Genomic DNA, 26,874 nt, shown 5'->3' with positions numbered 1-26,874 from the left:
CATACCTGCATTGCAAAACCTGCCTTTTTTGTTTCCTCCTCAACTTCCTGGATAGCAGTTGCATTTTCATCCTTTAAATTCAAGGAACATGAAATAAAAATTAAAAGAGTAGGTCGTAAAAAAATAATCTTGAAAATATTAATAGACTTAAATAATGAAAAATTACCTCTAAAAAACCTTTTTATTCTTTATCAAATCAATTCTTTGTATTGATTTTACCCTCTTAGCAAAAGTACCTACCACACCAACTTCCTTCAAAGCGGAAGTCATGGAGATGACTGGTGTACCAGGCTTTGCTGGAAGTTGTGGTTTAGGAACAGCTGGTTCAGGCTCTTGTAGTCCATGCACAGGACTGTGTTCTGCAGCTCCCACATGAAAAGGCACATTAGGATTCTTTACCCCTTTGGCTATCAGCTGTACAGATTTTAAAAAATAATAAAAGTCAACAAATTAACTTCAAAAATTTGCACATTAAACACAGAATGATCAAATATAATCATGTAAACTTTAAAAAGGACGAGAATGCCATGTTTTCATACAAAAGACACCTGCTAATTGCACATGTGAACTCTTTCAATTTTATCAGCTTCACCTACTGCTTTTTGTAGTGATATATAGCTAGTTGAACTTGTCACTCCATAGCACACAGACACAAAAAGAGATTGGGAGGACCTTATCGCTCTCTACAGCTACCCAAAGGAGAATGGAGTGAGGAGGTGGCTGGTATGTTTTCCTCCCAAGTAAAACTGTGATAGGGCAAGAGGTAACAGCCTCAAGCTGTACCAGGGTAGGATAGACTGGATGTTAGGAAAAATTTCTTCCCTGAAAGGGTGATGAAGTATTAGAACATGCTGCCCAGGGAAGTGGTGGGATTACCATTCCCGTAAGTGTTCAAAAAAATGTGTAAATGAGGCCCTTAATGATATGGTTTAATGGTGGACTTGGCAGTCCTGGGGTAACAGTTGGACTTGATGATCTTAAAAGGTCTTTTCCAACCTGGTTGATTCTATGATCATATGATGGAGTACACTTTGCTAACCTACAGATCATTAATAAAATATTTAAGGTGATCCTAATGATTCTTAGATTTGATGTTCTTAAATTCTTGAACCAAATTCTTCATTCAAGTATACTTAAGATTAGGCTTCTAATGGGGGAATTCTGATTGACAAATGCTCTCCTCAGTTTCAGAAGAAAAACACAATTATGTAAGCTTGAAAAAAAACACAGGATAGGATTTTAGTTATACAAAGATATGGCACTACATACTTAGACTGTGTATGACATATTTATTTTCTTACATGTTCTTCCCAGGCTCTTCTCTCTCTTTCATATGCTTCCTTTCTCTTGCACTCTAATTGTTCTTTCAGAACTGCAGCCCGAGCTTTTGTTTGGGCCTATAGTAAACGAACAAGCAAAACCAACCAACTTGAAATCATAAAAAGCATTAGTACCCCATTCCATGGAACATTTCAAAAAGAAACACATTCTTGGATTACTTCATCTTACTTTCTCTCACTTATTACTGCAGAGATCATGAAGAGATGACTCCACCAACAACTGAACTCACCACACAAGTGTAACAACTGATCCTCTATGTTGTAGGTAATGGCAGCTCCTCAAAATTTACTTACAGTTCCTGATTTGCATGGTTATACTTTTAGTGTACATACTAATCTTAAAAAGGGTAATGTAAAATTAGAACCTCTTCATAATATTTGTTTTGAAGCCAAATGCATTAATCACAAAATATTAAATATTCAGTTTAAACTTCACAAACTTACTCAATATAAACACAAAAAGCTTCAGTTACCTTTTCACCTCTAGTTTTAAGGTTAGACATAAGGTTAGCTGGTTTTTACATTGCACTTTAAAGATGATAGGGTGGAAAAAAAAATAATCATAGAATAGATTAATACTTGCTATGGATTGTATGGTAGAGGTAGTTACTGATGTAAGAACACCACAGGAAACAAAGTTCCAATCAAACACAGAATTTCTGTGGAACACCTTTGCTTTAAATTTACTTTACCACAGGGGTATACAGCTCACGTTCCAAACCACATGTAGCCTATGCCAGCACATGTTAGCAGTTCTGCCTTCCTTTATTCTTTTAAATCAAATACAGTTGTTATTTGAGGTACATTTTACTTTGCCTTTCAGTATCAAAATGCTATAAAAGCCATAAGAAATTGCCTTTAGGACTGAAGCTAACCTAGAGATAAATCTTAAAGGCAGAGATTTATTCCTTAAGCTTAAGGAAAAAAATCCGTAAACTTGCTATACTATATCACAACATATTTTAAAATTACTGAGATAAAAAACGGAGTTGTTACCTCAATATAGCTAAAATAAACACCTCTTGTAGCAGATGTATGAACAAACTACACTACTCATAGCAAAATAAAATGCAAGACACTTCATGAGATACAAAACAAACATGAAAACAGCAAGTCCTGTCTCCTCCCGCCCCACAAATACCTTCTGTACTTCTATCTTTTTGCGTTTCAGTTCTGCTTCTTCACTTGACTCTTGTCCATCAGAACTGGCAGCTTCATTCTACAAAGTAAGAGTCCTCAGAGATTATCACCGATTCCTGTGTTTAAAAGCTGAGTGAATAAGCGTCTACTTAAATCATTTAGACTGACTTTGACAAACAGAGGTCATGATTTCATGAGGTAACTCACCCAAATGGAATGTCTACTTGGGCAAAACTTCGTCTTTTGAGATTTGTGGGAGTTTTTAATTTATTTGGTTAGTTCTGATGGGGTGTGGGTTGGGGTGCTACTTTTAAAAGATATGAAGCTTTTACAAGCCAGAAATAATGTGCCTAATGTTGCAAAGGAAACCACCTAACAATGCTGGACTCTCACCTGCCACCCCTCATTACTGTTGCATGCCCTGCAGATAAAGTGTACAAGAAAGTCTGATGCTTTGGAATTCCAGCTTCTTCCACTGTATGTGCTCCAAAGAAGGTGGCATGGGTGAGGGAGGAATCTGGTAACAAATAAGAGTATATAATATCTACCTCTGAAATCTCTGTTTTCAATCTCTCTTACTTCTTTCCATGGCTTCTGCATATTCCTACTTACAGGAAGGACAGACCGACAGAGCTACACAGAGCTTCTGACAGGAGGCTTTTATTGCTCGTGACCAACTTGTGCAGACCTTTTATTTAAAGTAAAAACTATTTAGAAGGCCTCTTTAGAGGGAAATTAAGATTAAGCATGGGTTTACGGTGCATCAGCTTAGCATTTTATGTGAGTCAGTACTAGTGATAAACTTCACAGCCTCTACAGTAATTTCATAGACTCACAACACCTTGATTTTTCTCATGCTCCGTATGAGAACAGCCTATGTTGGTCCCATGACAGACTTCACCACTAGGATATCTTACGAAGTTTATACAGTCTTCTCAGGTAGAAACATAAGTGACTCTTGCTCCGGATTATTCTTTTTATGTTTAAAGGGACATGGGTTCCTCTTTGATAAACTAAAGAATTTTTGCACCTCAATCAAGGGATTGAGTTTGACTCTCTTGCATCTCATCAGTGAGATACATACAGAAAAGTCAGTAATACACAAAACCCCCAGATTATTTTAGCATTAAAAAACCCTCCAGAACCTACAGCAAGGCAGAACTCTGTTTAGCTGGGACAGTGATTCAAAGAAACAGGATAGTACTGAGCATGCTCTTGTTTTCTATGTCTACTTACTATGTATAAGATACATATGGGTGCTTAAAGGCAAAGGGAAAGCAAGGCAGGAACATTTATTTTAAATCACAAAGTAGAATGTGAATATATAAACAGGTAATCACTTGAGGAAATCAAACACACTATTAAGACAAACAGATGGGAAGGGGAAAAACAAACAGGAGTACAAGATCATATAGCAAGTTAATGAAAAGCCGGAAACAAACTCTGGACTGTATTTACTACGCAGACTGCCCCTCAAATTAAACCTTTTTAAACAAGTAAACGGATTGCTTCCAAGTTTGCCCTGGATTATTCATTTGACACCTTAAGTAGTGCATGTTCTGAATGTACTTTGTGAAAATACTATTTTGGTTTTATTACGAACATATTTCAGAAGAGTGAGGTTTGATAAAAGTGCATTAGTTAAACTGAGCCCATGCCAGCAGTGTCCAACTTCAATATACCACCTACAGAATACATGAAAAGAATTGTTTCATATGCATTCTGTGTGAGCACTGTCAAAAAGTGAATTCTAAAGAAGTTCCTTTAAATAAAAGCAAAGAAAATGGGCTGGTTTGATCAGAAATTTAAGTGTAAAATTCAGATGTAGCCTTCTGTTGTCTTGGTTTTAAAACGCTGTTAGTTTACAAACACTGAAGTTGTACCCCCATCACTGAAAGAACAAACAGATTTTGCATATTGTGCAAGAAGAGATGGAAGTGTGGAACAGAATCAAACATCAAAAATATTTCTATGTACCTAACCTGCCGATGAGAAAAGTCTTCCTTCAGAAATAAAAGAATACATCCCACAGCCACCTTCCATAAGTATTTAAGATTATTTTTCAAACAAACCTTTTCTCCACGAAGTTTTGCTCTAATCTGTTGACGTTCATTAAAGTTTTGTAGCCGAATCTGTCTTAATCTTGCCAAATATTCCTAAGGCAAAGAATGGAATTAAGTTTCAATTACACTAAAACTGTCCCTAGTATGGTTAACTTAAAAATACGTAAAATTCCAGAAAAAAAACAAGATGGATGGAAAAAACCCAACCCCACACTACTACCCTCACCATATCAGCATTTAATAATCTCTGGAAAAACTCTCATCTAATGAAAATAAAGAAAACTGGAATGTATGTTTCCCAGTTTGAAGCTATAATTTCATTTTTTATCATTGAAGGCTAAGAATGGTTATATTTATCACAACAGGGTTAAGATATACCAAGTCATATCCATATGTATGCACATTCAAGAAGCTTTCTGAGGCAGACTGATGTAGACAACTTGATGAATCAAAAAAAACTGAAAAACCCCGAAACACACCAACACAAACACACCTGAACTCTAGAACTTCAATGGTAAAGTATTTCCTAGGGATTTATGAAGTCCTTTTATTTTGTTACACAGATGGAACCATGCAGGGAAACTAGGCACAGTCAAGGTCAAAACAGTGCTATCTGTGTGATGAGCAAAGTGGCAAACATGCGGCAAGCATACCTCTTCCTCCTTGTTTCTCGATTTCCTTCCTCTTGCAGAAAAGGGCCTGCCTCCATAGATATCTGCCACGTTTTGCAGTGTACCCTGTTTGCCATTTAATGGTATCAAATTTAAGGTGGCTGGAGCAGTAAAACTATCTGCTTTATCCAATAACTGTTCACTTATAAGAAACCAAATCCATCAAATCATACAAGATGGACAGCAATATTTTCCATATTCACCTTTTTAGAAAGTATTTGGGTTTACTTTTTATTTTTAATGCATGTTCTTGCACTTTACAAAAGCTAACTAGCACTGCTGAGGTCAACTCATTGTTCTTCATTTTAGCATTCAAGTTGGTTTAGGTATTTTCATCAAACTGATGGAGTTTTATATCACTGCTCTTGAAAAGAAAGAAACTGGAAGCAAGATTTTGGGGTTTTTTTTGGAACTGATTTTCTTTCTGTAGGTTGTAAACTTTTACTCATCTGCCTATATTAAAATACCAAGACTCCACATCTTTCAATGCCACACAGCTACAGTGAGTAGCAAATTAAATCACCAGTTGTCTCAAGAATAGATGACTGAAAGTATCATTAGCTCAACTACTGAGTCAAACTTCAGACTGCCACTTGAAAATTAAAATTGATAGCAACTATATTCAACAGAAGCAGGGTAACTCAGTGCAAGTCATTTCACTTACATGTCTTTTTACAACAAAGAGATGCATATTAATAGATGATTCCTTCTAATTTCTCCTCTCAGATCATCACTCTCTGGGCAATAGGCCCATCCCTACATGAAAACTACTGCAAACTAGTCAAACCATTTTCCTGCACAGATAGAATGAAGTTGCTAAGAACTTCTGCTAACGATGGCAAATGACAGTATATGAATTTGGAACCCTGGCTACCAGCTGCGTCAAACATCTGGAATTTACTTTACAACTGGTAAGTTCCCTGTTTTATTACAGTAGCCAGGTAAAACTAAAAACATGTGGGCTCAGTTGGATATATTGGAGAAACACAAGAAACATTAACCTGAATACTTGAGTATCTTGCATTAATCGATCTCGTATTTATATTCATGCCAACCAAGCCAAGAACAAAATGGAAGCAGGTACTACTAAGGACTGACCTAATGAGGAAGTCTTTAAAAGAATTCTTTATTTTTTCAAATTTACTGGTGTTGGAAGTTTTAATAAAAAAAAAAAGAACCAGCTTTGAAGTGGAAGATTCATTCTCTGCAACATCTATACTATTATCAGAATACTTCACCATCAAAACAGTGAATCAAAGTATCTAAGAATTGCTTACTGTAAGTGAAATTATCCCTGAAACAAATACCTGGCTGTAAATCATGATCTGATACTCAGATATAACTCAGAAGATGCTACTATACATCTGAGGTCGGTCTCATCTCACTGGAATGCCAGCACTGTCAGTTTAATTTCAGCAGCTAACAGTGGTACGGTGACTGGGTTCTATAAGAACAGTGTGGAGAAGCACTCAAAAAGCAGAACTCTCTACATTATGAAAACACCCAGTTAAACCACACAAAGTTCTAGTGCGAACGAATCATTTCCAAGATTTTTTTTTCTGCAAAACAAACTTCCTAAAGGAATACTGAATTTAGAATTGCAAGCACAAGAAAAAAGAACATTTTGTGACAGTGTCCACTAGCTAATCTCTAAAGAGTAAGGGTTTTAGAAATATCAACTTTGATAAAGATGGGTGTCTTTATACCTTCTTAATTAAAAGAAAGTGTTTTTGTAAACACACGCATCAGTTTAATCAAAATTCATTTCAGGTTCAAGCTACTGAATACTACATGAAGTTTAATTTTAATCAAAACGTTAAAGCTATGAACAGAAGAAAAAGCAACTGACTTTCTAAAATTCACCATATCAAGTTAGACACATGCAAATCCAAAGTAATTTCTTTTCTTAGTAAGCTTACAGTAATGAGAAATGTACTGCACAGTAACATTTTAATAAAATCAGTAGCAATGCAAAAAAACTTACCTCCCATTATTTTTTTTAATACTTAAGGAAACTATTTAGCCAGCATTTTATAGTTATTATGCAACTTCAAGGATTCATAAAGCATGCAGTAATACATATAGGAAGACCAGATTCCATACCATATGTCCCTCAGCTCGAGCTTTGTTTTCCATGGCTTCTCTCTTTCGTTGCCAGAATTCTTCAACTTGCTTTGCTCTATCTGCAGCTATCCATCCTTTATGCCTGAGTAAGTACAACATATAGCAAGATGAAAAGCTCTGAAACACAAGGCTCAACCCCCACCCACATTTATTCTAACTAGGACACACACCAAAAAAAGAGTAACTTTCTATAAGTAAGGCATCTTTAAAAAATGCCTTTTCATCAGCCAAGATACAAGCCAGACTTCTGCAAAATGGAGGAAAATAGGCTCAAATAAGTTAGAAGAACAATTTAAACAAACAATAAAACATCATGTTATCCTTCTAGACCCTGGTCATCAAGCCCAAAACAAAAGCCAAACCACAATCTCAGTGTGATTATTTCTGAAAATGTCTCAGCTTGTTTCATTGTTGTCATCATTTGTGAAAAGACTTACTTCTTCCAGGTTTCCTTCATCAATGAGCAAGAATTCATCACATGAACCAATCAGTAAGGTCAATACTATAGCAGTCTTTCAAGACTGACCTATGTTTGGACTAAGGCTTCTACCACTTAAATAATTAGTACATTGCTAGTATTCTCAGAGTGTTCCAGCAACTCCTTGGGGGGGGAGAGGTGTGTGGGGGGGGGTGTGAGTGTGTGTATCTTGGAGGGATTTTTGTTTGTTTTTAAAGATATGGTGAAGGAATTTTCCAACCTTAGAATTAGCTAGAACAAGGTGGCTTTTTATACATGTTCCAACCCAGGTCAAGGACCTGCTTGGCTAGAGAAGAAGGCTATGTTCAAGTTACTGTAACTTGATGCAATAGAACAAACACCGTAGCTCCTCCAAAAAGGCAAGAGATGATCCCTGTGGTGGTACTGGTAAAGAAACAAACACTTGATAATCTTTGTATTTGAGTCACCACAAGACTTTTACTCTAACTGCATATGAACTCAACTGTTGAATACTGAAATCTGCCTGAACCCACATCATAATAGCTGAAGTTTAGCTTACAGTTTCAGGAGAGGTGCTTCCAAAGCAAAACTACCCAAACCTATTTCTCTCAAACCAAATTCACAGGAAAAACTTATTTCAACTAAATTTTATGAAAACGGTTTTCTCTACTCTGAAGCTGAGTGATGCATCTTGCTAAAACATTTCGAGTAGATTTCTTCTGGGCTGCATTTCTGTTCGAGACATATTTTTTTTTTTTTTAAGACTGCTGATGTTGAATATACTTAGCTCTACATCAAAAAGACTGCAACTTGAGGATTTCTCCACTTCTCTTAACTTCTCCACTCTAAGTTACTTCACCTTAACAAAGTTGCAGTTATTTATATTCTGTAAGCTAAACAGCCTGAATGCTTATCTCGTATTTCATCTCCAGCTGAAAGAATAAAACACAAGAGGGAAGCACTACTAACATAGCTGTAAGAATGACATGGCTTCTAGATAATGATAAACTTCAAATACTTACCACATTTTAAATGCTAAGAAACAGCACCTCAATTTAAGGCTAAAGGTAATCCGATTTATAAATAGAAGAAAAAATAAAAAATAAAATTGTGGCACTTTGTGCCACGCACTGAGAATAAATAGAGGAGGATGGAAATAGGCATTTACATCAGCTGGTAAAATACATCTTCAGGTACTGGGTTTTACCAGGAAGAATTTTAATTCACTCACAACAGCCCAAATGACTACATAAACCAAAATATACCTTGTAGCTTGCAAAACTGTAACACTGGTGTTAAATGTGTTACTGCCATAAATTTAAAAATAGAAAAATATCTACAAAGGCAAAATATATCACATTAAAACATAAAACTGAATAAAATTAGTTTAGAAGAATAAACATTTTCTTTGGCCACTTCCTTTTCTTAATATTATCTCTATCTATTTCTTCCTACTTAGCATACATCATTGGATTTTCAGAAGTTCAAATAATGAATGAGAAAACCTGTCCCTCTAGGAAAGTTAGTAACACTCATAAATTAAACTTCTAGAAAAAAAATGTATTTTCCCATTTACTGATCACAAGTGCGGACACAGTTCTTTGGGCAATTATTAATAGATTTGGAGAAGGCCAAAGAAATTTTGAAGAAGCTACTTAAAAGAATGAAAGAATTAAAAAAACCAAAAACAATCCAATGCTCGTTTGCTACCCTTTTATATATAAAACACTCACTTTATAGTAACTAAAAGAAGCACCATCACCAAATTGGAAGCCGCACCCCGTTCTAACACTTTGCATTCGCATCTCAACAAGGAAAACTCCTAGGAGTTTTCCACTGATAAATAAGCAGTACCTAATAATTCCACGAGCATTCTAGACACTCTTCTGTGCTAGACAGTCAAACACTTAGATGCAGAGAAGGCAGTCAGCATGAGATGGAAGCATCTTAGCAGGTAACACAAAAAGTGGAACTATGAGAAAAGCAAAGGAGGAGGCTTATGATGTTATCTGCAACTGCATTAGGCCAAGAATTCTGGATGAGATCTAGCTTAGTTACAGTTTACAGTAATCTATTTTTTCCATTACTGAGGAAGCCAAGGTTTCCATTGGTTCTAGAAGAACTGCAGTCTGCAGGGGACTAACACACAAACAGACAGCACAGTACCAATGGCTAAAAGTAATTTTGAAACATGTCCGACTACTAAATGAAACAAGACACAGAACAAGAATCTAACACATAGGGACATATGGATTATCACAGTCCAACCTGTTTGCATTGGCTTGTTTAGACACCTCCTTCAATCTTTTCATTTTTTTCCTAACTGCACCAGCATCAGGCAAATGGTGATGACCCGCAGGCCCCTTAGGAACTCCTGGACGTATTCCAGGTGGAATTCCTCTGTAGATAAATATGTACAGCAACTTTCATTACTTTCATCTGAAGCAGACCACATGCAACTTCCAATGGAATGCAGCCATACCTCTCAAAAACTTCCCGGCCTTGTAGTCTCGCCCTCAGTTTGGCTTCCCTCACTTCAGCTACTCTAATGTTTTCATGTTGTTGTTGCAGCTGGTCAAAAATAGCATGATAGTGTTCATACTGTCCTCTGGAAGACACAGGAGATGGACCAACACCACCTCCACCGCCATAATATGGTACCTGGGAATCAAAAGGGGTAGGGTGGAAATTTCAAATACTGGTTTTAACAAGCCCTTCCAATTTTCAATTCATCGGCAGAATGAAAACATTAACAAGTTCTGCAACAAAACCCCATTTTTTCCATAAAGTTGGAAGCAGTTAAGCACACTTCCAGGTTGGCGAGTGGCATTAAGTGCAGATTTGTCTGAGGATCACCATCATTACCAACCTATAATTTGGTTTTATCACCAGAATTAAGATATTTCATGCAAATCATCTGTCATGCTCAAAGAATTAGAATTCTGTAGGAATTTTCATGTGAAAATAATAAAAAACATGTTGCAAGCAGCTGTGTAGAGTAGTAGCCAAGGATGGATGCAGAAAATGTGAAACTGGCAAAATAAGGTTAAGGTTGTCAGCACATGCATAAAAATGTTTCCTTTACACCTGAAGGAAGTGGTCAAATAGCCCATAGTAGTGAATCTACGGAATCTGTTTGAACAATAGTGTCAATGTTCCTTCCAGTGTGTTCTAAAGTATTTTAAATAAATTCAAACAGGTGAGTGCAGATGTGACAGGTTTACAATTGCCTACTTAGAAGTTCCTGAACAGATTATACTTGAGAGTGGAATCTAGCTCACGTTCTGAGTTTCAGTTGCTCAACACCCATCAATAGCTCTCTATGATACATATAATAGACACATGACTGTTTTCAGGAACATGCATAGCTCTCATTCAAGTGTGACAATGCTCATCTACTGTGTTGTATGGAAGCTTGTATTGGTGCCTGAGAGTTTTATCCTGAAAAAGAGAAGGATGGCATAGGAACCAAATGACAGGTTTTGACTTTTCCATTAAGTCAGTACCTGGCAGTCTTTACAGTCTGGTATGCTTAAGTCTGCTTTTAACTATGCTTTATTATGTGATGTGTTGCACACATCTAAAGATTATGTCTATTTTGAAATAACATATTTAATAAGCAACTACTGAAACCTGATCAGTGTAATCTTCACATTCTCGTATAACAAACAGAAAATAAAACATCTATTCATGTTGACTCTATTGCTCAGATTTTTTACAAAAGCCCTACTAAACCTGTGAAGGCCAACTATTTTTGTAAGGCTCCCGACCACCACAACAAAAAAGCTGTGTTTTAATCCTTTTTCTATTGTCAGACAGATTTACACAGCAATACTTGCAATTCCTGCACTGGCTCTGCCTGATGAAAGTACTTAGACCTTTATGTTCAACTAACTTCGGGAGACAGAACAGTTATGTTCCCATGAAACTATGACATACATGAACAGGCAACAAAAGGAACCGTCATAGGAATCAGATTAAATTATGCAGTAAGTGAACAGCTACAGAGTTCATGGCTTTCAGAAAACACACCTCCCCGCCCCCCCAACAACTTGTGTTGCTAAATAACAAAGAATGCTTAGAAGCAGGTGTTTAATACTGGGGAAGAGGCCCGTTATCATAACATGAGAACCTGGAAAAAGATTTCAACAAAAGAATTCAAGAGCAAACTTGAATGTGAAAAAAGCTGTTCATGCACAGATTCAGCACAGGAAAAGTAGCAAAAGCAGAAGTGGACAAAAGAAAGTGGTGAATGAAATCCATTACTGACAGAAAGGTAAGAGATTCATAAATTTAGTAAGTATTTGAAATGAAAATTGCACATTATCTCCAAAAAGCCAGGGAAAAGAATCTTGTTATACAGTTTCTCTTAAATTATCCACAGATTAATAATGGGCAGACCCAAGAGCTGACAACCAAGAGCAGATCTTTCTGAAAAGAGAAGACCATGCCAGATAACCAAAGGTGGGGGATCAGACTACACCACATTTCTGCATCTGCTGCCAACCTTAACATCACCACTTCCACCTGAACCAAGCACATTCCTCCATCCTTGTTCCCTGGCTCTGTTTATTCGTTCCATCTGAAGAAGAAAACAATACAGGAAAACAAAATTCAAGGAGTCACTAGGTAAAAATTGAACTTCACTATTAACACATTTTAAACATTTTTTACCCTTTCTTTTTCTGATCTTCTTATTTCATCTGCCTTCAGTAAACTGATCTGCAATGTGTAAGGATTAAACATTTTTAGTAACTGGGAAATTGAACTACTCCATATTCTTATACAACAGATAACATACCACACCACAAGGTATTTCATTAAAATTACTATGGGTGGAAAAAGAAAGTCTCAAGAATCTTGTCTACCTGATCTCTCTGGCGTTTTTCTTTTTCAGGCAATTCTAACCTTTTCTTTTTTGAAAGTTCCTGAAAAATAAGCATATAATTTGGTATTTATTACTGAGCCATGATCTGTCAAGTCTCTATCAAGACAGGTTAGTGCTCCAACTGCTGGTATATGTCCATGAAGATTAAGAAAAGTACTGTTAGACAATATTTGGAAAAGATAGATAAGGAGGAAAAGTTTGAAGGTTTTACTTTGACATTCTTGCTCTGGACTTAGCTTTTGCTTAGTTTGAAAATTAACAGATAATTTCATGATACCTCAAGCATTTTCCTCCTTTCTTGTCCTGGATTCAGTTTCTTCACTGCAAAGGCCTGAATAAAAGGTGAAACTTCAAATTAGACAGCATGATGCCAGAATGCAAGAAAAATTGTCATCAGAAAAAAATAAAATTGTATCTTAAACCCACAACTTAGTATGTCCAAAATGGGGTTTAAAATAATTACTCAGGAGGTTTTAAATGAAAAGGACTGTTAGGATATAGAGGTAAATGCTATTGTAGTTGCTCATCCTCTACTAAAAGCTATGCCTCAAACGCTGAAGGCAGTAATTTTTAACAGTTTTGTCTTAATTTTTCTTCTCCAGCAATACCATTCTGCGTGACAATCTTTTCCCATTATAAGTCTTTGAAGGTCCCTAGATTTTAAGATTCGCGTATTTACAGAACAGGTTTATTACATTATCATTAGGCTTTTCTACTTGGATAACTCTAATCAAAGTTCTCATTACTTATGGAAGAGAAGAATTCAGCCACTACTGAATGCCTGATACAAAGAAGCAGCTATACATAATAAACCATGCTGCTTATTCTAATCTTCTCAAAACAGTGATAGTTAATATTATAACCCCCTTTTTTTCTTTTCCTGACACAGAGACACAAAGTTTCATAATATTTTCTCCTGGAAACCGAAAATCATATCAAATGAGTACTTTAAATATTTCAGAAGACAGAAGCCTTTACAGACTTAAGTCAACATAGTTCAACCACAACAATTTAATGTAATATCACTAAATATAGGAGACAATTAATACATGCTCCTCTGAAAAGCCAGTTGAGAGCTGCAAGCTCAAACTACCCCAGAACAATAGCAAAGAGAAGAAAATTTTTATTACACTGTAGCCATTATTTCTATTCTGCATCTTATCCCTTGTAACTAGGTACCATCCACACACACTATGTCTTAAAATTGCATCATTACTGACTTCTTAGATGCAGCAAGAGGATATTTCCTCAGTCTCTACCCTGCCACTTTGAGTCTCTGTGCAAGCTGGATCAATGTTGGCTGGTGATACTGATTATAAAGCTCAGTAGACTAGGAGACAGTTGCACAACCAAGCCTTAAAACATAAAAACCTCAGTCTCATAAACACACACAAGCCAATAAAGCTTGCTGATCAACGAGCTTTTGCCTATGCCTCCAATAATTTGTGAGCCTCAAGGGTAATTTGTAACTCAAATTTTCTATCCACCTGTCAAATTTGACAGACGCATAGAGATCTTAGTATTATGTTGCTCGAAGTGCCATGAAGAGAAGGAGGAAAGAAGAGTTTTATGTAATAAGTACCACAGAGAAAACTTACTTCAAGAAAGACTGAAAATACCATATGAAGGTATACAGAAGACGATTTCTCATTAGCTCATGAAATTAAATCTGGGAAACTCCTCTTCCAATTACACAATTTGTCTGGCTGAAAATGACTAAAAAAAGTTTTCTATTTTTCGAAAATGCAGATTCTCACCCAATGACCCTGGTATACCTGACAGACTTTCCACATTCCTTGGAATGGTCAACACCACCAAAGGAAATGAAAACATGCAAAGCACATCTAATTCAGCAGTGGAATTAAAACCCAAAGCTAAGGCAGCAGTATACGAAAATTATTCTATTAAAACCAACTAAACAAAACCAACCAAAAAACTCTGTAATAAAGCAAACCGAGCATTTGAACTACTATTAATTCTTCTGCAGATGCATGTCCCCATATTTTGAAAAGGAATACATATTTTCATAGCATTTAGATAAGGTATGAGCAAACCAGTTTAAGTAATTTAGTTTCTTACCTGTCTAGATTTAGCCAATGGCTTCTTATCATTAGGCTTTTTAGGTACATCACAAGGCTTCCTCATCACTAAAGGCACTCCATATTTTGCAGCAGGTTTGGTAATTTTCTGAGCCGGTGCAACTGAAGCCAGTATTTGCTCTTGAGCTGGCCTTTTAGCTAAAATGAAAAGAAAAGAAAAATAAAACAACAAGCAAACAAAAAACTCTAACTCTCTTTTAAAGCAATCCAGGCTAGCCAGTGTACCATATTTCCATTTCCCAAGGTCTCGGAACAGCAAAGCTGAGGAAAACGTGCAAACTGCTAACATTTCATTCACATCAGCTGATGCATAAGTGCAACACACCCAGTTGTCCAAAACAGCTTAATTTCATGCTTCATAACAGCAAAACACAATCCCTGAGCCTTTCGCTCTCAATACTTCAAACTGGAGAACTGAAGTTTGTTTCAGCTTCCATGCTCCATCATACAGTTGTCATGGACACAGGAAAAACTTTTCCTAACAGAATGGAGGGACAGGCTCCCCACCACTAACAATACTAGACTGCAACACTAATGTCAGCAGAAGATGAGTTCTGGAAGAGCTTCAGTGGCTTTCAGGGATAAAGCTTTCCCTGTAGAATTTCTGAAAATATGCCAATATTGTGGACTTGATTCTGTGTTAGCAGGGCTCTTTTACTACAGAATGTAATGACAGCAGTGAAACACAGAACATTATTAAATGACACCAACGCACTTGCCACAGCTTCAAATAATTATGAAGAAATAAAATCAAAAAAGGGGGAAAAATCCAGGAAACGTAGGGTAAACTAATTCAGAAAATGAAGTCAGGTAAGACCATGTTGACAAAATGAACCGCTATCTAATTTCCTACCAGTAGCAGAAATTCTACTGCTTTGGTCTGAAGTCAGTGCTTGTCCAGGAATCTCTAACAAAACCTCTCACCTTTTTAGAGGAAATGGTATTTCTCATTACCCATTTCTCATTACCAAGTGGAAAAAAAATGCTCAATAGCAAGACATAAATTTTTTTTAGTGTATTTGTAGTCTTCACTGTCCCCTTAAACTCTGGAAGCATAGCATACTGCAAGAGGAAAAAGCTCAACTAAAATATTACAGGACCACAGTTATCATTTGTACCCTACATACACCCAGCTCCCCAAGGGAGGGAGGTAAATTGCTTCTCTCTTTCTTCCTGAAACTTCTAGAATCAGGTATAAGAACAGACCAAAACCGCAAGGAAAAACAAAACCACATGCACTGTCTTGCCAGTGCTGAAAGCAAAATCACTTTATACACTTACTTACCTGGTGCAGCATGCTGACCAAACTTCTGGAAGATTTTGTGATTGAATTCTTCTGCAATAAGCTAAATAAAGAATTGAAGTTATTAGCCAGCCGCACTTATGGCTGAAAATAGGAAAAACACATTTTCAGAGAAATGTGCCACTCCCAGTAAGCATCTAATAGCATTTACTGTATCTTAATTTTAAATGAATACTCAACCTTATGTATTCAATTTAGTATCACAAACATGAATAGGAAGCTGGATTCAGCGTTTTCAAACATTTTTGGTGCATTTACTCAAATAATTGAAAAACTGATTTAGTCTGACTTCTAGCTGGTATGTTACCTCATTTATGAGCTAGCTAAGAATCTAGAATAAAGTTAATGTATCAACATAGCTTTATTCATAGTACATTTTAGATTTCTGTATAGTTGCCAAAGTTCAATTTCTCAGCTAGCAGTCCTTTAAAAATGTTTGCAGTCTTTAAGTTTCTCTATCCTTTTCAAGATGGGAAGATGACTATAGAGACATCTAAGAACAACAGATAGGGCATGCTACCAGGCATATCGAAACAGCATAATAAAGTGTGGAAAATAGCCTTACTTGAAGTCTAGACAAAGACCAAACATTAACAGGCCATCATCTCAAATACTGTTGGCAGTTCTGAACGCAATACCTCAAGAGTATCATTCTCAAGAGTTTCATTTCTCAAGTAGAAATGAAAAAGGTTCAAACATAATTAAAAGTATTGAAAAGCTGCAGTAAAATAACAAGCACAACCTATAAAAAGATGACTGAGATGCAATGTGACAGGTCTAGAATGCCACGTGATTTTGCAGCACACACAAGGACAGCAAATGATCAGAACCATTATAAGTGTGGTATGACTGAATATAAGGAGGAAGGTTTAGAATAAAACAAAGTTGATGCTTTCTGCAACATGTAGCAGACCTGGGAAATTTCTTACTGATCCAACTACATATGGCCTTTTTGTGAAATCACTTTAGTTTTGAGTTAGAATCCATTAGAATCCTTCATGCTTAGTGAGGTCTGCTTTTGCATTCATTTCCTCCTTGTTCTTTCTCTGTCTACATACTTAAATAATTTAAGATTTTTCTTCACAGTTCATAGTAAAACTCTTTCCTCAGCCTAAAGCATCCCTACAAAAGCTCTTGAGAATACCATTACTCCAATTTCTTATGTTGTACATTAACATTAGAATAAAGTGAAGTCCTATGATGCCTTTAGCAAAACTAGAATTAAAACTAACTCCATACCTGTGGTGTGAGAAATTTTTCAACCCGTTTGGCTATAAAATTTTTCTCCAATATGGAGTTTACTGATGGTCTGTTCCTAGGATTCCTTTTAAATAACTGTGAGAGCAAATTACGTAGGTCATAGGAATAATGTGTAGAAACAGGAGGAAAAGGTCCAGATATTATCTTCAGTACCAAGTTCTTCATGTTACCAGCTTCAAACTGTATCACACAAGAAAGAAAACAGTGACTGCATATTACTTACTGTCTGTCCAAACGCAAGCCTGTATACAAAGATGATGAGAAAAACAAAACCAAAAAAGTATGTTCGCCTCAACATGCCAAAACAAATTTTGAAGGCTATGTACAGTTTATATCAGCAGTTTAAAATAACCTGCTGCCAAGTATTCCAATTAAAAATACATCATAATAGATATGCCATTGAGATATACATTTTGCTAACAAATATTTCCCTTCAGATCTAGACTGACAATGATATATAATTAAGAATACAATAATTGTATCATTCTCTGCTTGATCTCCTCTCCCAAAAAACTTTCAACCATCACATGCCTTCTGACCTTTTAGAAGCCACATTTCAAATGAAAGAATGTAGAGCATTAACATTCATTTAGTGTAAAACCCAAAGGAATCCAAACAGAGAACACTATTTCAATTCTTATTTACAATAAAAAGAAAACAATGCGTATCACCCAGCTCACAGAAAACAACCTATGGCCATCAACTCACAGAAAGGAAATACTGTTAGCATTGCTGCCACAGAAAAGAGCAAGCAATAAGAAATTATGGAAGTTAGACCATTAAATCCGTCCTGATTTTCATGTCATTATAATCTTTTTTCTTTTAATAAAAATACCCTTCCCCCAAAAACCTGAAACAAAATATAAAAAAAAAGGAGAATTTTTTTTTCTTCTCTTCCTGACTGGAATACGTATGATAAAGATACAGCCTTCAAAACAACACACACACAGAGGAAAACAAAATGAAAACCAAACAAAAGCCAACCCTCTGAGCTTGGGATATTGTCCAAGAACTATTTCTGTTCTAAACAGAAATGCATTAACCCACCTGCACAAAAGCTGACAGTCCAAATTCAGATTTTCAGTGAAAATGTCAACTTTCTTAAAAGAAAGGAACACCATCCACAGTATCACTTACTACAATACCAAACAACTTACCCAGCTAATACAGTTCATTAAAAACCTACAATCGTGAACAAAGTATACAATGCTAAGATTTCTGAACAGATCAGTGTAAAACAAAACAGAGATGGAAAATGTTGGTCAGTATAGAAAGAGGAGACAGAAATGCTGAAGGCTATTTTAAACAGCCACCACAAAAGCCTTTCATTAACTGACATACATTTGCATAATATCAGGGAAAAATATTCTGTTTGAAATCAAAAGTTTCTACTCACCGCATGTTTAAGTGTGCACATTTCATAGAGAACACAACCAAGGGCCCAGATATCACTAAATCAAGAGAATGTATCGTAAGAATTAGTTGTGGGTATAATACTGCCAAGCAACTTACACCTGTGAAGTATATCTTTGAAAAGGAAAAGGCTGCATTTTGAGTATGCAAAAGCTCCTCTGTACATACATCTTCCATTCCCCAAACAAAAAAATAATTCAACCACCAAAAATAAGGCCAACTGAAAACCAGATGAGGATATTCTGGCTTCAGATTTCATTTAGGCCTTTTCATCTGAACTACATCAATCACAGAACTCAGACAAAATACAGATAAAGGCTTTTTTTCTTTAAATATATACACTTGTCTGAGGTCTTTGAATTAAACAAAACACCCAAACAGAACTCACTACCTAATTAAGCAAATGCAATTCTCAAAGTCAATTTACTCTGTTTAACACTGACGTATTTATCCTCACTCATTACAGGATTACAGAATTTGGTTAGAATGCAACTGGATAATAAATCCCATGAAGAAATTAAAGGGGCAAGGAACTGTAATTTGTATCTCTTAAGAAACCAACTGAAATTAGTCTCAGTCACTCACAGCAATAGATGCAGCAACTTAGAGTGTAAGGCTAACTTGACAATGACCATTTTAATTACAGTAAAATGTAAGGGACACTGTTACTAGATATAGCCTACTGCCAGGACAGCAAACATAAGCAAGGTATCGGTATGACTTTGTTACCTGAAGCAAGCTGAGTCACCTATCTATGCACACACTTAGAGAATCCAATTAATGTGTTTGTGATTTCATCCATAACAGTATCACATTCATACTACATAAATTAAGGCAGCACAAATAGCTAGGCAAAAGTAGAGCCATAATTAAAAACATGGCTAGATCTAGAACTCAAAGCATTAAGCTAAGTCATCTCTGCATCACACTGCTTTGGACTGCACATACCTACTAAGGTCCCTCTTGTGCAATGAGTCTTGGTACCTTCTTGGCTAAGAAATGAACTAACAACTGTTCACCCTCATAAAACAGCTTCTCATTTCTAGAACTCACTTTCTTCTCTTGACCAAAAATGTTTCAATAAATGCTTAGTAGTACCTTTTATTGTTGTAAGGTTTGTTCTGACATATTTCAGGCGACAAATAGTATGGTGTTCCTATGCAAGTACGAGCCAGCTCTGCAGTACTAAAAAAAGTAAGAATGAATGTTAACTAGTTAACTCTTGTGATGTGCACAGATCAAAGCAATTTAAATTAAGTCAGAGAAAACTGCATTGAAAATGAGTTACCTGTTAAGAACTCTGGCGATCCCAAAATCTCCCAGTTGTATTGTTCCATCTTTGGTTAAAAATATATTCTTGATATACAAATTTTAAGAAGAATTAAAACATTCATACAATTGCACGTTTCTTGTTCTCAATATGTTTTGGAAAGAATAAAGTTTTCTACTATTCAATCACTCTGAAGTCACTAGCAGTAGTAGAGTTACTGCCTACTGTGAAACACCAGACTTACTCTAGTTCTACTTGATCAAAATTAAACGCTATTACACTAAACACTGTTCTAACACAACCTCTTCTGTCCCTGCACAGAAACATTAATAACATTCATGCAGCTTCATCAAGTAGCCGCATCCATTTTTTCATATTGTATATTTATACCATACATCATATAAACCTCCTCCAAATAATTCTGAAGAAAAAAAAGTATTTCCAGTATTAGAAGTTTTTACGTTAAAAGACTATTTTCCATGATTTGCCAATATATACAAGCAAGATATGAATGTAATCACTTTGAGAGTAAATTCAAGAAAAAAAAAAAGTTACCCACATACCTGTGACTTTATGTCCCGATGCAAGATTTTTCTATCATGTATGTGCTTTAATGCTAAGCAGATTTGTACAAACCAATCTAGAATCTACACATAAAAGAAAATGCAACATCAGCATAATTATTTGGAAACTTCCCCAGTTACATAAATAAAGATTTTATAAAATCAGTTTTATAACTCAAGATTTTACCCTCTTCCCACAAACCTGTCTTTATTTATACCAGAGAATAATTAAAAAATTAAAAGTACTGTCACTACAATGCAAACATTTTAATGAAAGGTACATATTACTAAAATTAGATAGTTTGAGGCTACTAGTTTCATTACATATTATAAGCCTAACAAAAGTTTGCAATATGAATTTAAGACTAAAATGTTTCAAACTTGGAATTTGCATCTTAAACACTGTACTTTTGCTGCAACCATTACAACAAGCCTTCTTGCAGTCAGCTAATCAACAGTTTTAGAAGGCCATGCTGATGTTTACAGCAACACTTATTTTGTCATACAATAATTTTAAGTATTCCACCTTTTGAAAAAGGGTACAAAGCAGATTTCAATGAGAAAAGCAGCAAACAACATGTAGTTAGAATATTATAAATGACCCAAAATTATTCTTTTTATTTTTGTAAATTTGTAGAAAACACGATAGTGACCAACAGCAAGAACTTTTCCATGTGAATACTGGTTTCACGTTCTCAGCTTAGAAGTACACACATGTCAAAATTACAGTAAAATGCAAGATGTAATTGTCACTTTTCCACTTTAAGGTCTTCTCATAGAAGCGAGTCCAAATTAGAAAAAAAAAAAAAAGGAATCCTACATAATCTATTTTCACTTAACCAAACACAAAACTACACATAAAATCTTCTCATTTATTCCAAATTCTTCCACAGTACAAATGATTTTATACCCAGAACTGTAGAAAATCTGCTGGTCTACTTACAATATTTTTTTTTCCTAATGGAAAAATAAACTTTTGAATCATGTCAACTTCATATTGCCATATTTAATATTATTATAATTCTGATAAATGAAAATCAATATTACAAAATAAAAACCTCATGCCATTATAACTTAAAAAATATTGATTTTAAAAGTTTTAAAAATAATTATGGTGTCCTTCAGGATTTTTCATTTTTCAGATTTGGTTTACTTTGCAAGAGATCCAACTTTTTTTTGGAGCATCTTACACATAGAAAAGCCCAAATAACATACAGTTTTCAGCTACATTCCCCCCCCCCCCTTTAAGAGACTACTTTGATTGACGGCAACAACAATCACATTTCAGAACCTCCTTTTAGATTAACAAACCAAACTGAACCAAAACAACCGAAAACTTACGAAGAATTATCATTCACCAAAACACTACAGCAGCAGTTTACTGTTACCTGATCTTCAGAGAATAAGATTCCTTTCTGGGCATTTATTTTTTTAAATAGGTCCCCTCCTTCACAGTAATCCATCACTATGTAGAGACAGCCATTTTCTGTAAAACAAGCCACAAGCTACTTAAAAAAACTCCCCAAAACCCCACCAAACAAAAAACCCAACCAAACAAAAACAAACCAGAAAAAAAAAAAAAAACTACAGCAAGCTTTAACATAACTCTCCTAATATCTTCACTAGAGTCACAGAAAAGCAATCAAAAACTAACCTTTTCACATACAGCTTCAGATACCATTTGTTAGTCTCTTTTTTTTTTCTTTAACTTGAAGTAAAAATTCTTTTACTATTCTGAGTTGTAAAACAGAAGTTTCTCATTTCTGGCAACATCAGACTATTTTGTTATGGAGAGAAGAAAAATGACATCTGCTGAACCAATGCCCACTATGAAATTAAATATGTAACTGACTGCAATATAAACCCATTCTTCTTGTGTTTTCAAACACCCCATAGATTCGCTACCCTAGAGATCTTAACTTCTAATTTAGATATCTGCCTCTATTTGCCTAATTCTTTCTTGGAGCTTTACCTGGACAAGGTACTACTACTCATATTAAGTGCAAGAACATGGCCATCATCAACTCTCACACAAGACACACAGCTCATTTTTAGTGAAATTTGGGGGGACCTCGAAAAATCCTATGCAAGCTTCCACTAGGAGGTATGAATATATATGTATTACATTTGAAGTTACAGCTTTGCTCTCCAGTGCAATCTTTTCCAGTTACTGATGAAAAAGAAAGATTAGGCAGAAGCAATTCGCAAGTTAGCAAAACCACACATTACTCACACATTAGGAATGATTTTGAGAAGAGCTAAATAAATGCATAAATCAATCAATTTTGGTACTCAAAAGAAAAAACTTCGGAGTTCGCAATAGCACTTAAAAAAAATCTAAATAGATGATGTAATTAATTTTAACTCTAAGTCACTTAAAACACACTCCCACAGAATGCTTCTGAAATCTGTTTTTCAAAACAGCAAACCCAGGATTTTTCTTTTTTTCTTTACAGTGGTTCTCATCTTGGTTAAGCTTTGTAATTGGTATTATTTAAAAAAACAGGAGCCTGGATTTCTTGCAGACCTGTTGCTGAAATAATTCTTGTTTATAAACCAAATCAGCATGTTCAAAGTCAAAGTGCTTTAGTAATAAAGATCCAACATGAGGTCTTGTGAACTACAGATTACAGGATCTACCTTGTAAGAACAACAAAGAAAAGAAAAAGGCAGTCTTAAAGAACATGGTTCTATTAAAGAAAAGGCAGAAGGGTGAATTTATAAAGCGGAAGACTCTGGTTATGCAACAAAACTATGACATCAAATTCTATTTAATAAATAGGAAAAAGAAAAAAAAAAAACAAACCCCAAACAAAAACCAAAAGCCTCCAAAAGACATGAAAGTCAGCAGAAATGAAGGAAAGCAGTGATCCTGAACAGTATTTCAAGTAATAGGGTTTTGAATAATATTTTAACTTATATGACAGGTTGTTGGAATATTTTATCTGTTCTGCTCATTTCCAAAGACATTCACAGTGAAAGCAATGTGGGATTATGTTTCTCCTTCCTTCATAGCTTGATGAAATAAAGTCACATCTATTTTTCTAGCTCTGAAAGCAGCAATATGATTACAATTACTGAAGATTGCATTCTAAGATATCAGACTTTGATATAAAATCACTTTTCCTAGGTTATCAATACCCAAATTCACACTGTACTCATATTTAACACACAAAGCATTCAAGCAGTTAGGATATACACAAGGAGACTTACGCTGTGGAGAAACAAGACACCATAACCCTTTCATTTAAGCATCAACCAAAACTGATGCATGTAAGGAAGAGGCATGAACATTTCTGTTTAATTGTTGCACTTTTAAAAAATTACTATTACTTTTAACTGTGCAGGGGAATTGTGGGAAAAAATCCCAAACCAATTCAAAGGAACAAAGTAACGGAAGTATTAAAAAGACTAATTAAGGAGAAAACACACTAAATACAGTAAGTAGTGCACAGACAGTCACTATCATTTCTTCACATTCTAATGTGTTAATTAACCTTACCTTCAAATGACTCCCTGTACAGGACAATATTTGGATGTTTCATGTTAGCCAATACAGCGACTTCTCTCCTTGATTCTTCTCTCTCCTTATTTGACATCTTTAGAAGGAAAATAATGATTTTTCAGAAAAGAAATACAAAAAAATGGGTCAGGAATTAACAATAATCACTCACCTTTGAGATGTTAATTTCTTTAATAACATACTGTTGGCCATTTTCTTTAGCTTTGACAAGAAATGCTTTCCCAAATGATCCTTCTCCGATCTTTCGCACTTTAATATACTTATCCATAGTTATCTTCTTAAGGCATCCTTTCTTGAGTACTAGGAAAAAAAAAACCCACAGAACATATTTAGCTAGCTGTACTTAGTCACCTAGCCTGCTAGGTCATGGTATATTCAAGCCATTTGTCTCTTCAGTTGCATCACATGCTTTGCAGCTTTTCTCTAAACCATCTACTCTTAGTTTTAATTTTATTTTGGTACAGTTGGCTCACCCGGTGTAGAAAAGAGGCTGTATTGCTAAAACCAACAACCAGGTTTAATCTTTCAACTTGACACATTATAAAGTAAAAAAACAAACAAACCCCCAAAGTGTTTTATCTTTCAAAAAGGCACACAGTCAGTGCCATAACTTCTGATTCAGCTAGCACACAATCATCATACAGAGCTATTGCACCTCATTAACAATCTTTCATTTGCCCGTACTTGGAAGGACTACAACAGTGTGTGTGGGGAATCCCTACACATTGCTTAAGAAGCAATGAATCTAGTATTTTGCAAGTTAGTCATGATAATGAAGCCAAAAAACGGACTGAATTCAAGAGACCCCCGTTTAGCTTAGAATCATTATTTAACATGTGACCTTAATTCTGACTGGAAACAGGTATTTTTGCCTCCAAGTACAGAAAGATAGTGTAAAGTTGCACATACTCAGTATTAACAGCAATATTATCTTTAGGGCAATGTTTAAACTAGCAGGCAGGACCTAATTTTAACTTCACATGACTTTACTACATTCTCTTGTATATCCCTGGTTTATTTATGACACAACCTATGCTTGTACTACAGCCAAGCCAGCTGCATTAGGCATAGCTTTGGGCTCCTACTGCAGGCTATTTTCTTCAAATACAAACCATCGATAAGCAGCCTGTGGGCGAGAAGATACAGTTCAAAGAAAGTTTACAATTTTCTGCGAGTTAGATGGCCTCTTTTTAACCGTGGCATGGGAAATACAAATCTTTAAAAAGGACATCAGCGCTGATAGGGCGTTGGCTTTTCGAGCCCTGGGCAAGAAGTCATTTTGTCCATCACCGACACGCAGAGGAGCGGCTCGTGCACCGGGGCATAAGTCATACCCCAAGACAACCCGACCAGTAAACACGAAGAAAATAAGGCCACAAACCCGAACCACACGGCTAAGCCGCAACTGGGCAGAAGGAAAGCGGTACGGCACAGTGCTCGCCAGCCCCAGCCCGGCGGCAAGAGAGGCCTCAGCCGGGCCTCGCCAGGCCGCCACGCCTACACAGCTGGGCAAGACTAGCACCAGGGAGACAAACCAGAGCCACCCTGCCCCAGGGCGACCGAGAGTGAAGACCCGCCACCTGCTTGGCCCCGCAAGCCCCCTCCCCACGCCTACCATACCTCCCAGCTGCACCCGACCAGCACTGCCACGGCCGCTCAACCAAGACTCACAGCCGCCGCGGACCCGCCCCCTCAGGCCTCATTGGCGGGCCGGCCCCGCAGCTCAGCTCCCATTGGCCGACCTGTCCCAAGGCGGGGCAGCGGCTCAGCCTGACCGCCCTTCCCGCGTTAGCGGCGCTTCACCGTAGTAACGCGCCGCCACCAGTCAGGTGACGGGCGGGGTGTGTCGGCCGCCGCGCCAGGAGGCGGGACGGGCATCCAGCAGTGGTCAGTGTTCGCGTTCCAGCGGGAAAACCGGGAGCAGCTGTAAACCTTTCCTGGGCCAGCCATGACCCGCAAGACCGCGCAGCCTGGCTACAGCGGTACGTGTCTTCCCAGGGACCTCACCTGGGAGGGATGCCTGGGGGAGTCATTCAGGAGGGTAGGGGTGCCCGTGGCCGCTGTGGCTTCTCCGCTCCACAGTCAGAGTGCGGGTTAACGGCATGTGCGAGTAACGGCTTATGATTCACAACGATCCTTTAAATTCTTACTCTGATTGTCTTCGTACATCGCCCTGTGTGCACGGTAGGAAGCACTGTTCTGTTTTGTTAGAATCCTAGAATGGTTTGGGTTGGAGAGGACCTTAAAGATGTCTTGTTCTAGTCCCCAACACCTTCCACTAGACCAGGTTGTGCAAAGCCCCATCCAGCCTGGCCGTGAACACTGCCAGGGATGGGGCAGCCACAGCTTCTCTGGGCAACCTGTGCCAGTGCCTCACCACCCTCAAGTGAAGAATTTCTTTCTAAAGTCTAATCTAGATCTCCCCTCCCACAATTTAAAGCCATTCCCCCTAGTCCTGTCACTACATGCTCTCATGTAAAAAGCTTCTCTCCATCTTTCTTGTAGGCCCACTTTAGGTACTGGAAAGCTGAACTAAGGTCTCCCCAGAGCTTTCTCTTCTTCACTGAACAATGCCAGCTCTCTCAGCCTGTTCCATACTAGGGGTGCTCCAGCCGTCTGAGCATCTTCACGGCCCTCCTCTGGGCTTGCTCGAGCAATCCCCACATCCCCCACCAGATGGGGTCTCACGACAGTAAGAGGAGCAGAATCACAAACCTGCAGATATTCCATCATGTTCCGTAAAAAAAAAAAAAAAACCAACCCCCCAGACCCCACCAA

At 36.8% G+C, this 26,874-nt stretch overlaps 2 protein-coding genes across 10 annotated transcripts in view; one reads left to right on the top strand and one right to left on the bottom strand.

The window, feature by feature from the left end:
- The window catches only part of NEK1 (NIMA related kinase 1), a 38,796-nt gene extending 12,924 nt beyond the window's left edge, over positions 1 to 25,872 (bottom strand). Inside the window, exons 1-24 of one of the 9 annotated variants that reach the window (XM_061372702.1) lie at positions 25,717 to 25,872; positions 24,248 to 24,396; positions 24,076 to 24,172; positions 21,962 to 22,059; positions 20,574 to 20,657; positions 20,029 to 20,096; positions 19,839 to 19,925; positions 18,724 to 18,778; positions 17,307 to 17,507; positions 16,050 to 16,110; positions 14,745 to 14,902; positions 12,943 to 12,996; positions 12,646 to 12,705; positions 12,452 to 12,499; positions 12,285 to 12,359; positions 10,260 to 10,438; positions 10,046 to 10,177; positions 7,318 to 7,420; positions 5,197 to 5,280; positions 4,553 to 4,636; positions 2,482 to 2,559; positions 1,302 to 1,397; positions 241 to 414; positions 6 to 71 (exon numbers count right to left, since the gene is read on the bottom strand). In XM_061372702.1, the coding sequence (XP_061228686.1) occupies positions 6 to 71; positions 241 to 414; positions 1,302 to 1,397; positions 2,482 to 2,559; positions 4,553 to 4,636; positions 5,197 to 5,280; positions 7,318 to 7,420; positions 10,046 to 10,177; positions 10,260 to 10,438; positions 12,285 to 12,359; positions 12,452 to 12,499; positions 12,646 to 12,705; positions 12,943 to 12,996; positions 14,745 to 14,902; positions 16,050 to 16,110; positions 17,307 to 17,507; positions 18,724 to 18,778; positions 19,839 to 19,925; positions 20,029 to 20,096; positions 20,574 to 20,657; positions 21,962 to 22,059; positions 24,076 to 24,172; positions 24,248 to 24,364 (2,259 nt within the window). In that variant the 5' untranslated portion in view covers positions 24,365 to 24,396; positions 25,717 to 25,872. The remainder of the gene's footprint in view (positions 1 to 5; positions 72 to 240; positions 415 to 1,301; positions 1,398 to 2,481; positions 2,560 to 4,552; positions 4,637 to 5,196; positions 5,281 to 7,317; positions 7,421 to 10,045; positions 10,178 to 10,259; positions 10,439 to 12,284; positions 12,360 to 12,451; positions 12,500 to 12,645; positions 12,706 to 12,942; positions 12,997 to 14,744; positions 14,903 to 16,049; positions 16,111 to 17,306; positions 17,508 to 18,723; positions 18,779 to 19,838; positions 19,926 to 20,028; positions 20,097 to 20,573; positions 20,658 to 21,961; positions 22,060 to 24,075; positions 24,173 to 24,247; positions 24,397 to 25,716) is intronic. The other 8 variants (XM_061372734.1, XM_061372750.1, XM_061372723.1 and 5 more) reach the window with 8 other exon arrangements.
- A 94-nt stretch (positions 25,873 to 25,966) lies between these two features.
- The window catches only part of CLCN3 (chloride voltage-gated channel 3), a 63,565-nt gene continuing 62,657 nt past the window's right edge, over positions 25,967 to 26,874 (top strand). Inside the window, exon 1 of the mRNA XM_061372792.1 lies at positions 25,967 to 26,078. The gene's annotated coding sequence lies outside the window, so the exon portion shown is untranslated. The remainder of the gene's footprint in view (positions 26,079 to 26,874) is intronic.

Source organism: Neopsephotus bourkii, unplaced genomic scaffold, assembly GCF_033783945.1.
Source record: "Neopsephotus bourkii isolate Nb327-2 ecotype Australia unplaced genomic scaffold, CSIRO-AGI_Nbou_v1 NB_168, whole genome shotgun sequence".
NCBI classification, from domain to species: Eukaryota; Metazoa; Chordata; class Aves; order Psittaciformes; family Psittacidae; genus Neopsephotus; species Neopsephotus bourkii.
This window is presented reverse-complemented; position numbering and strand designations above follow the sequence as displayed.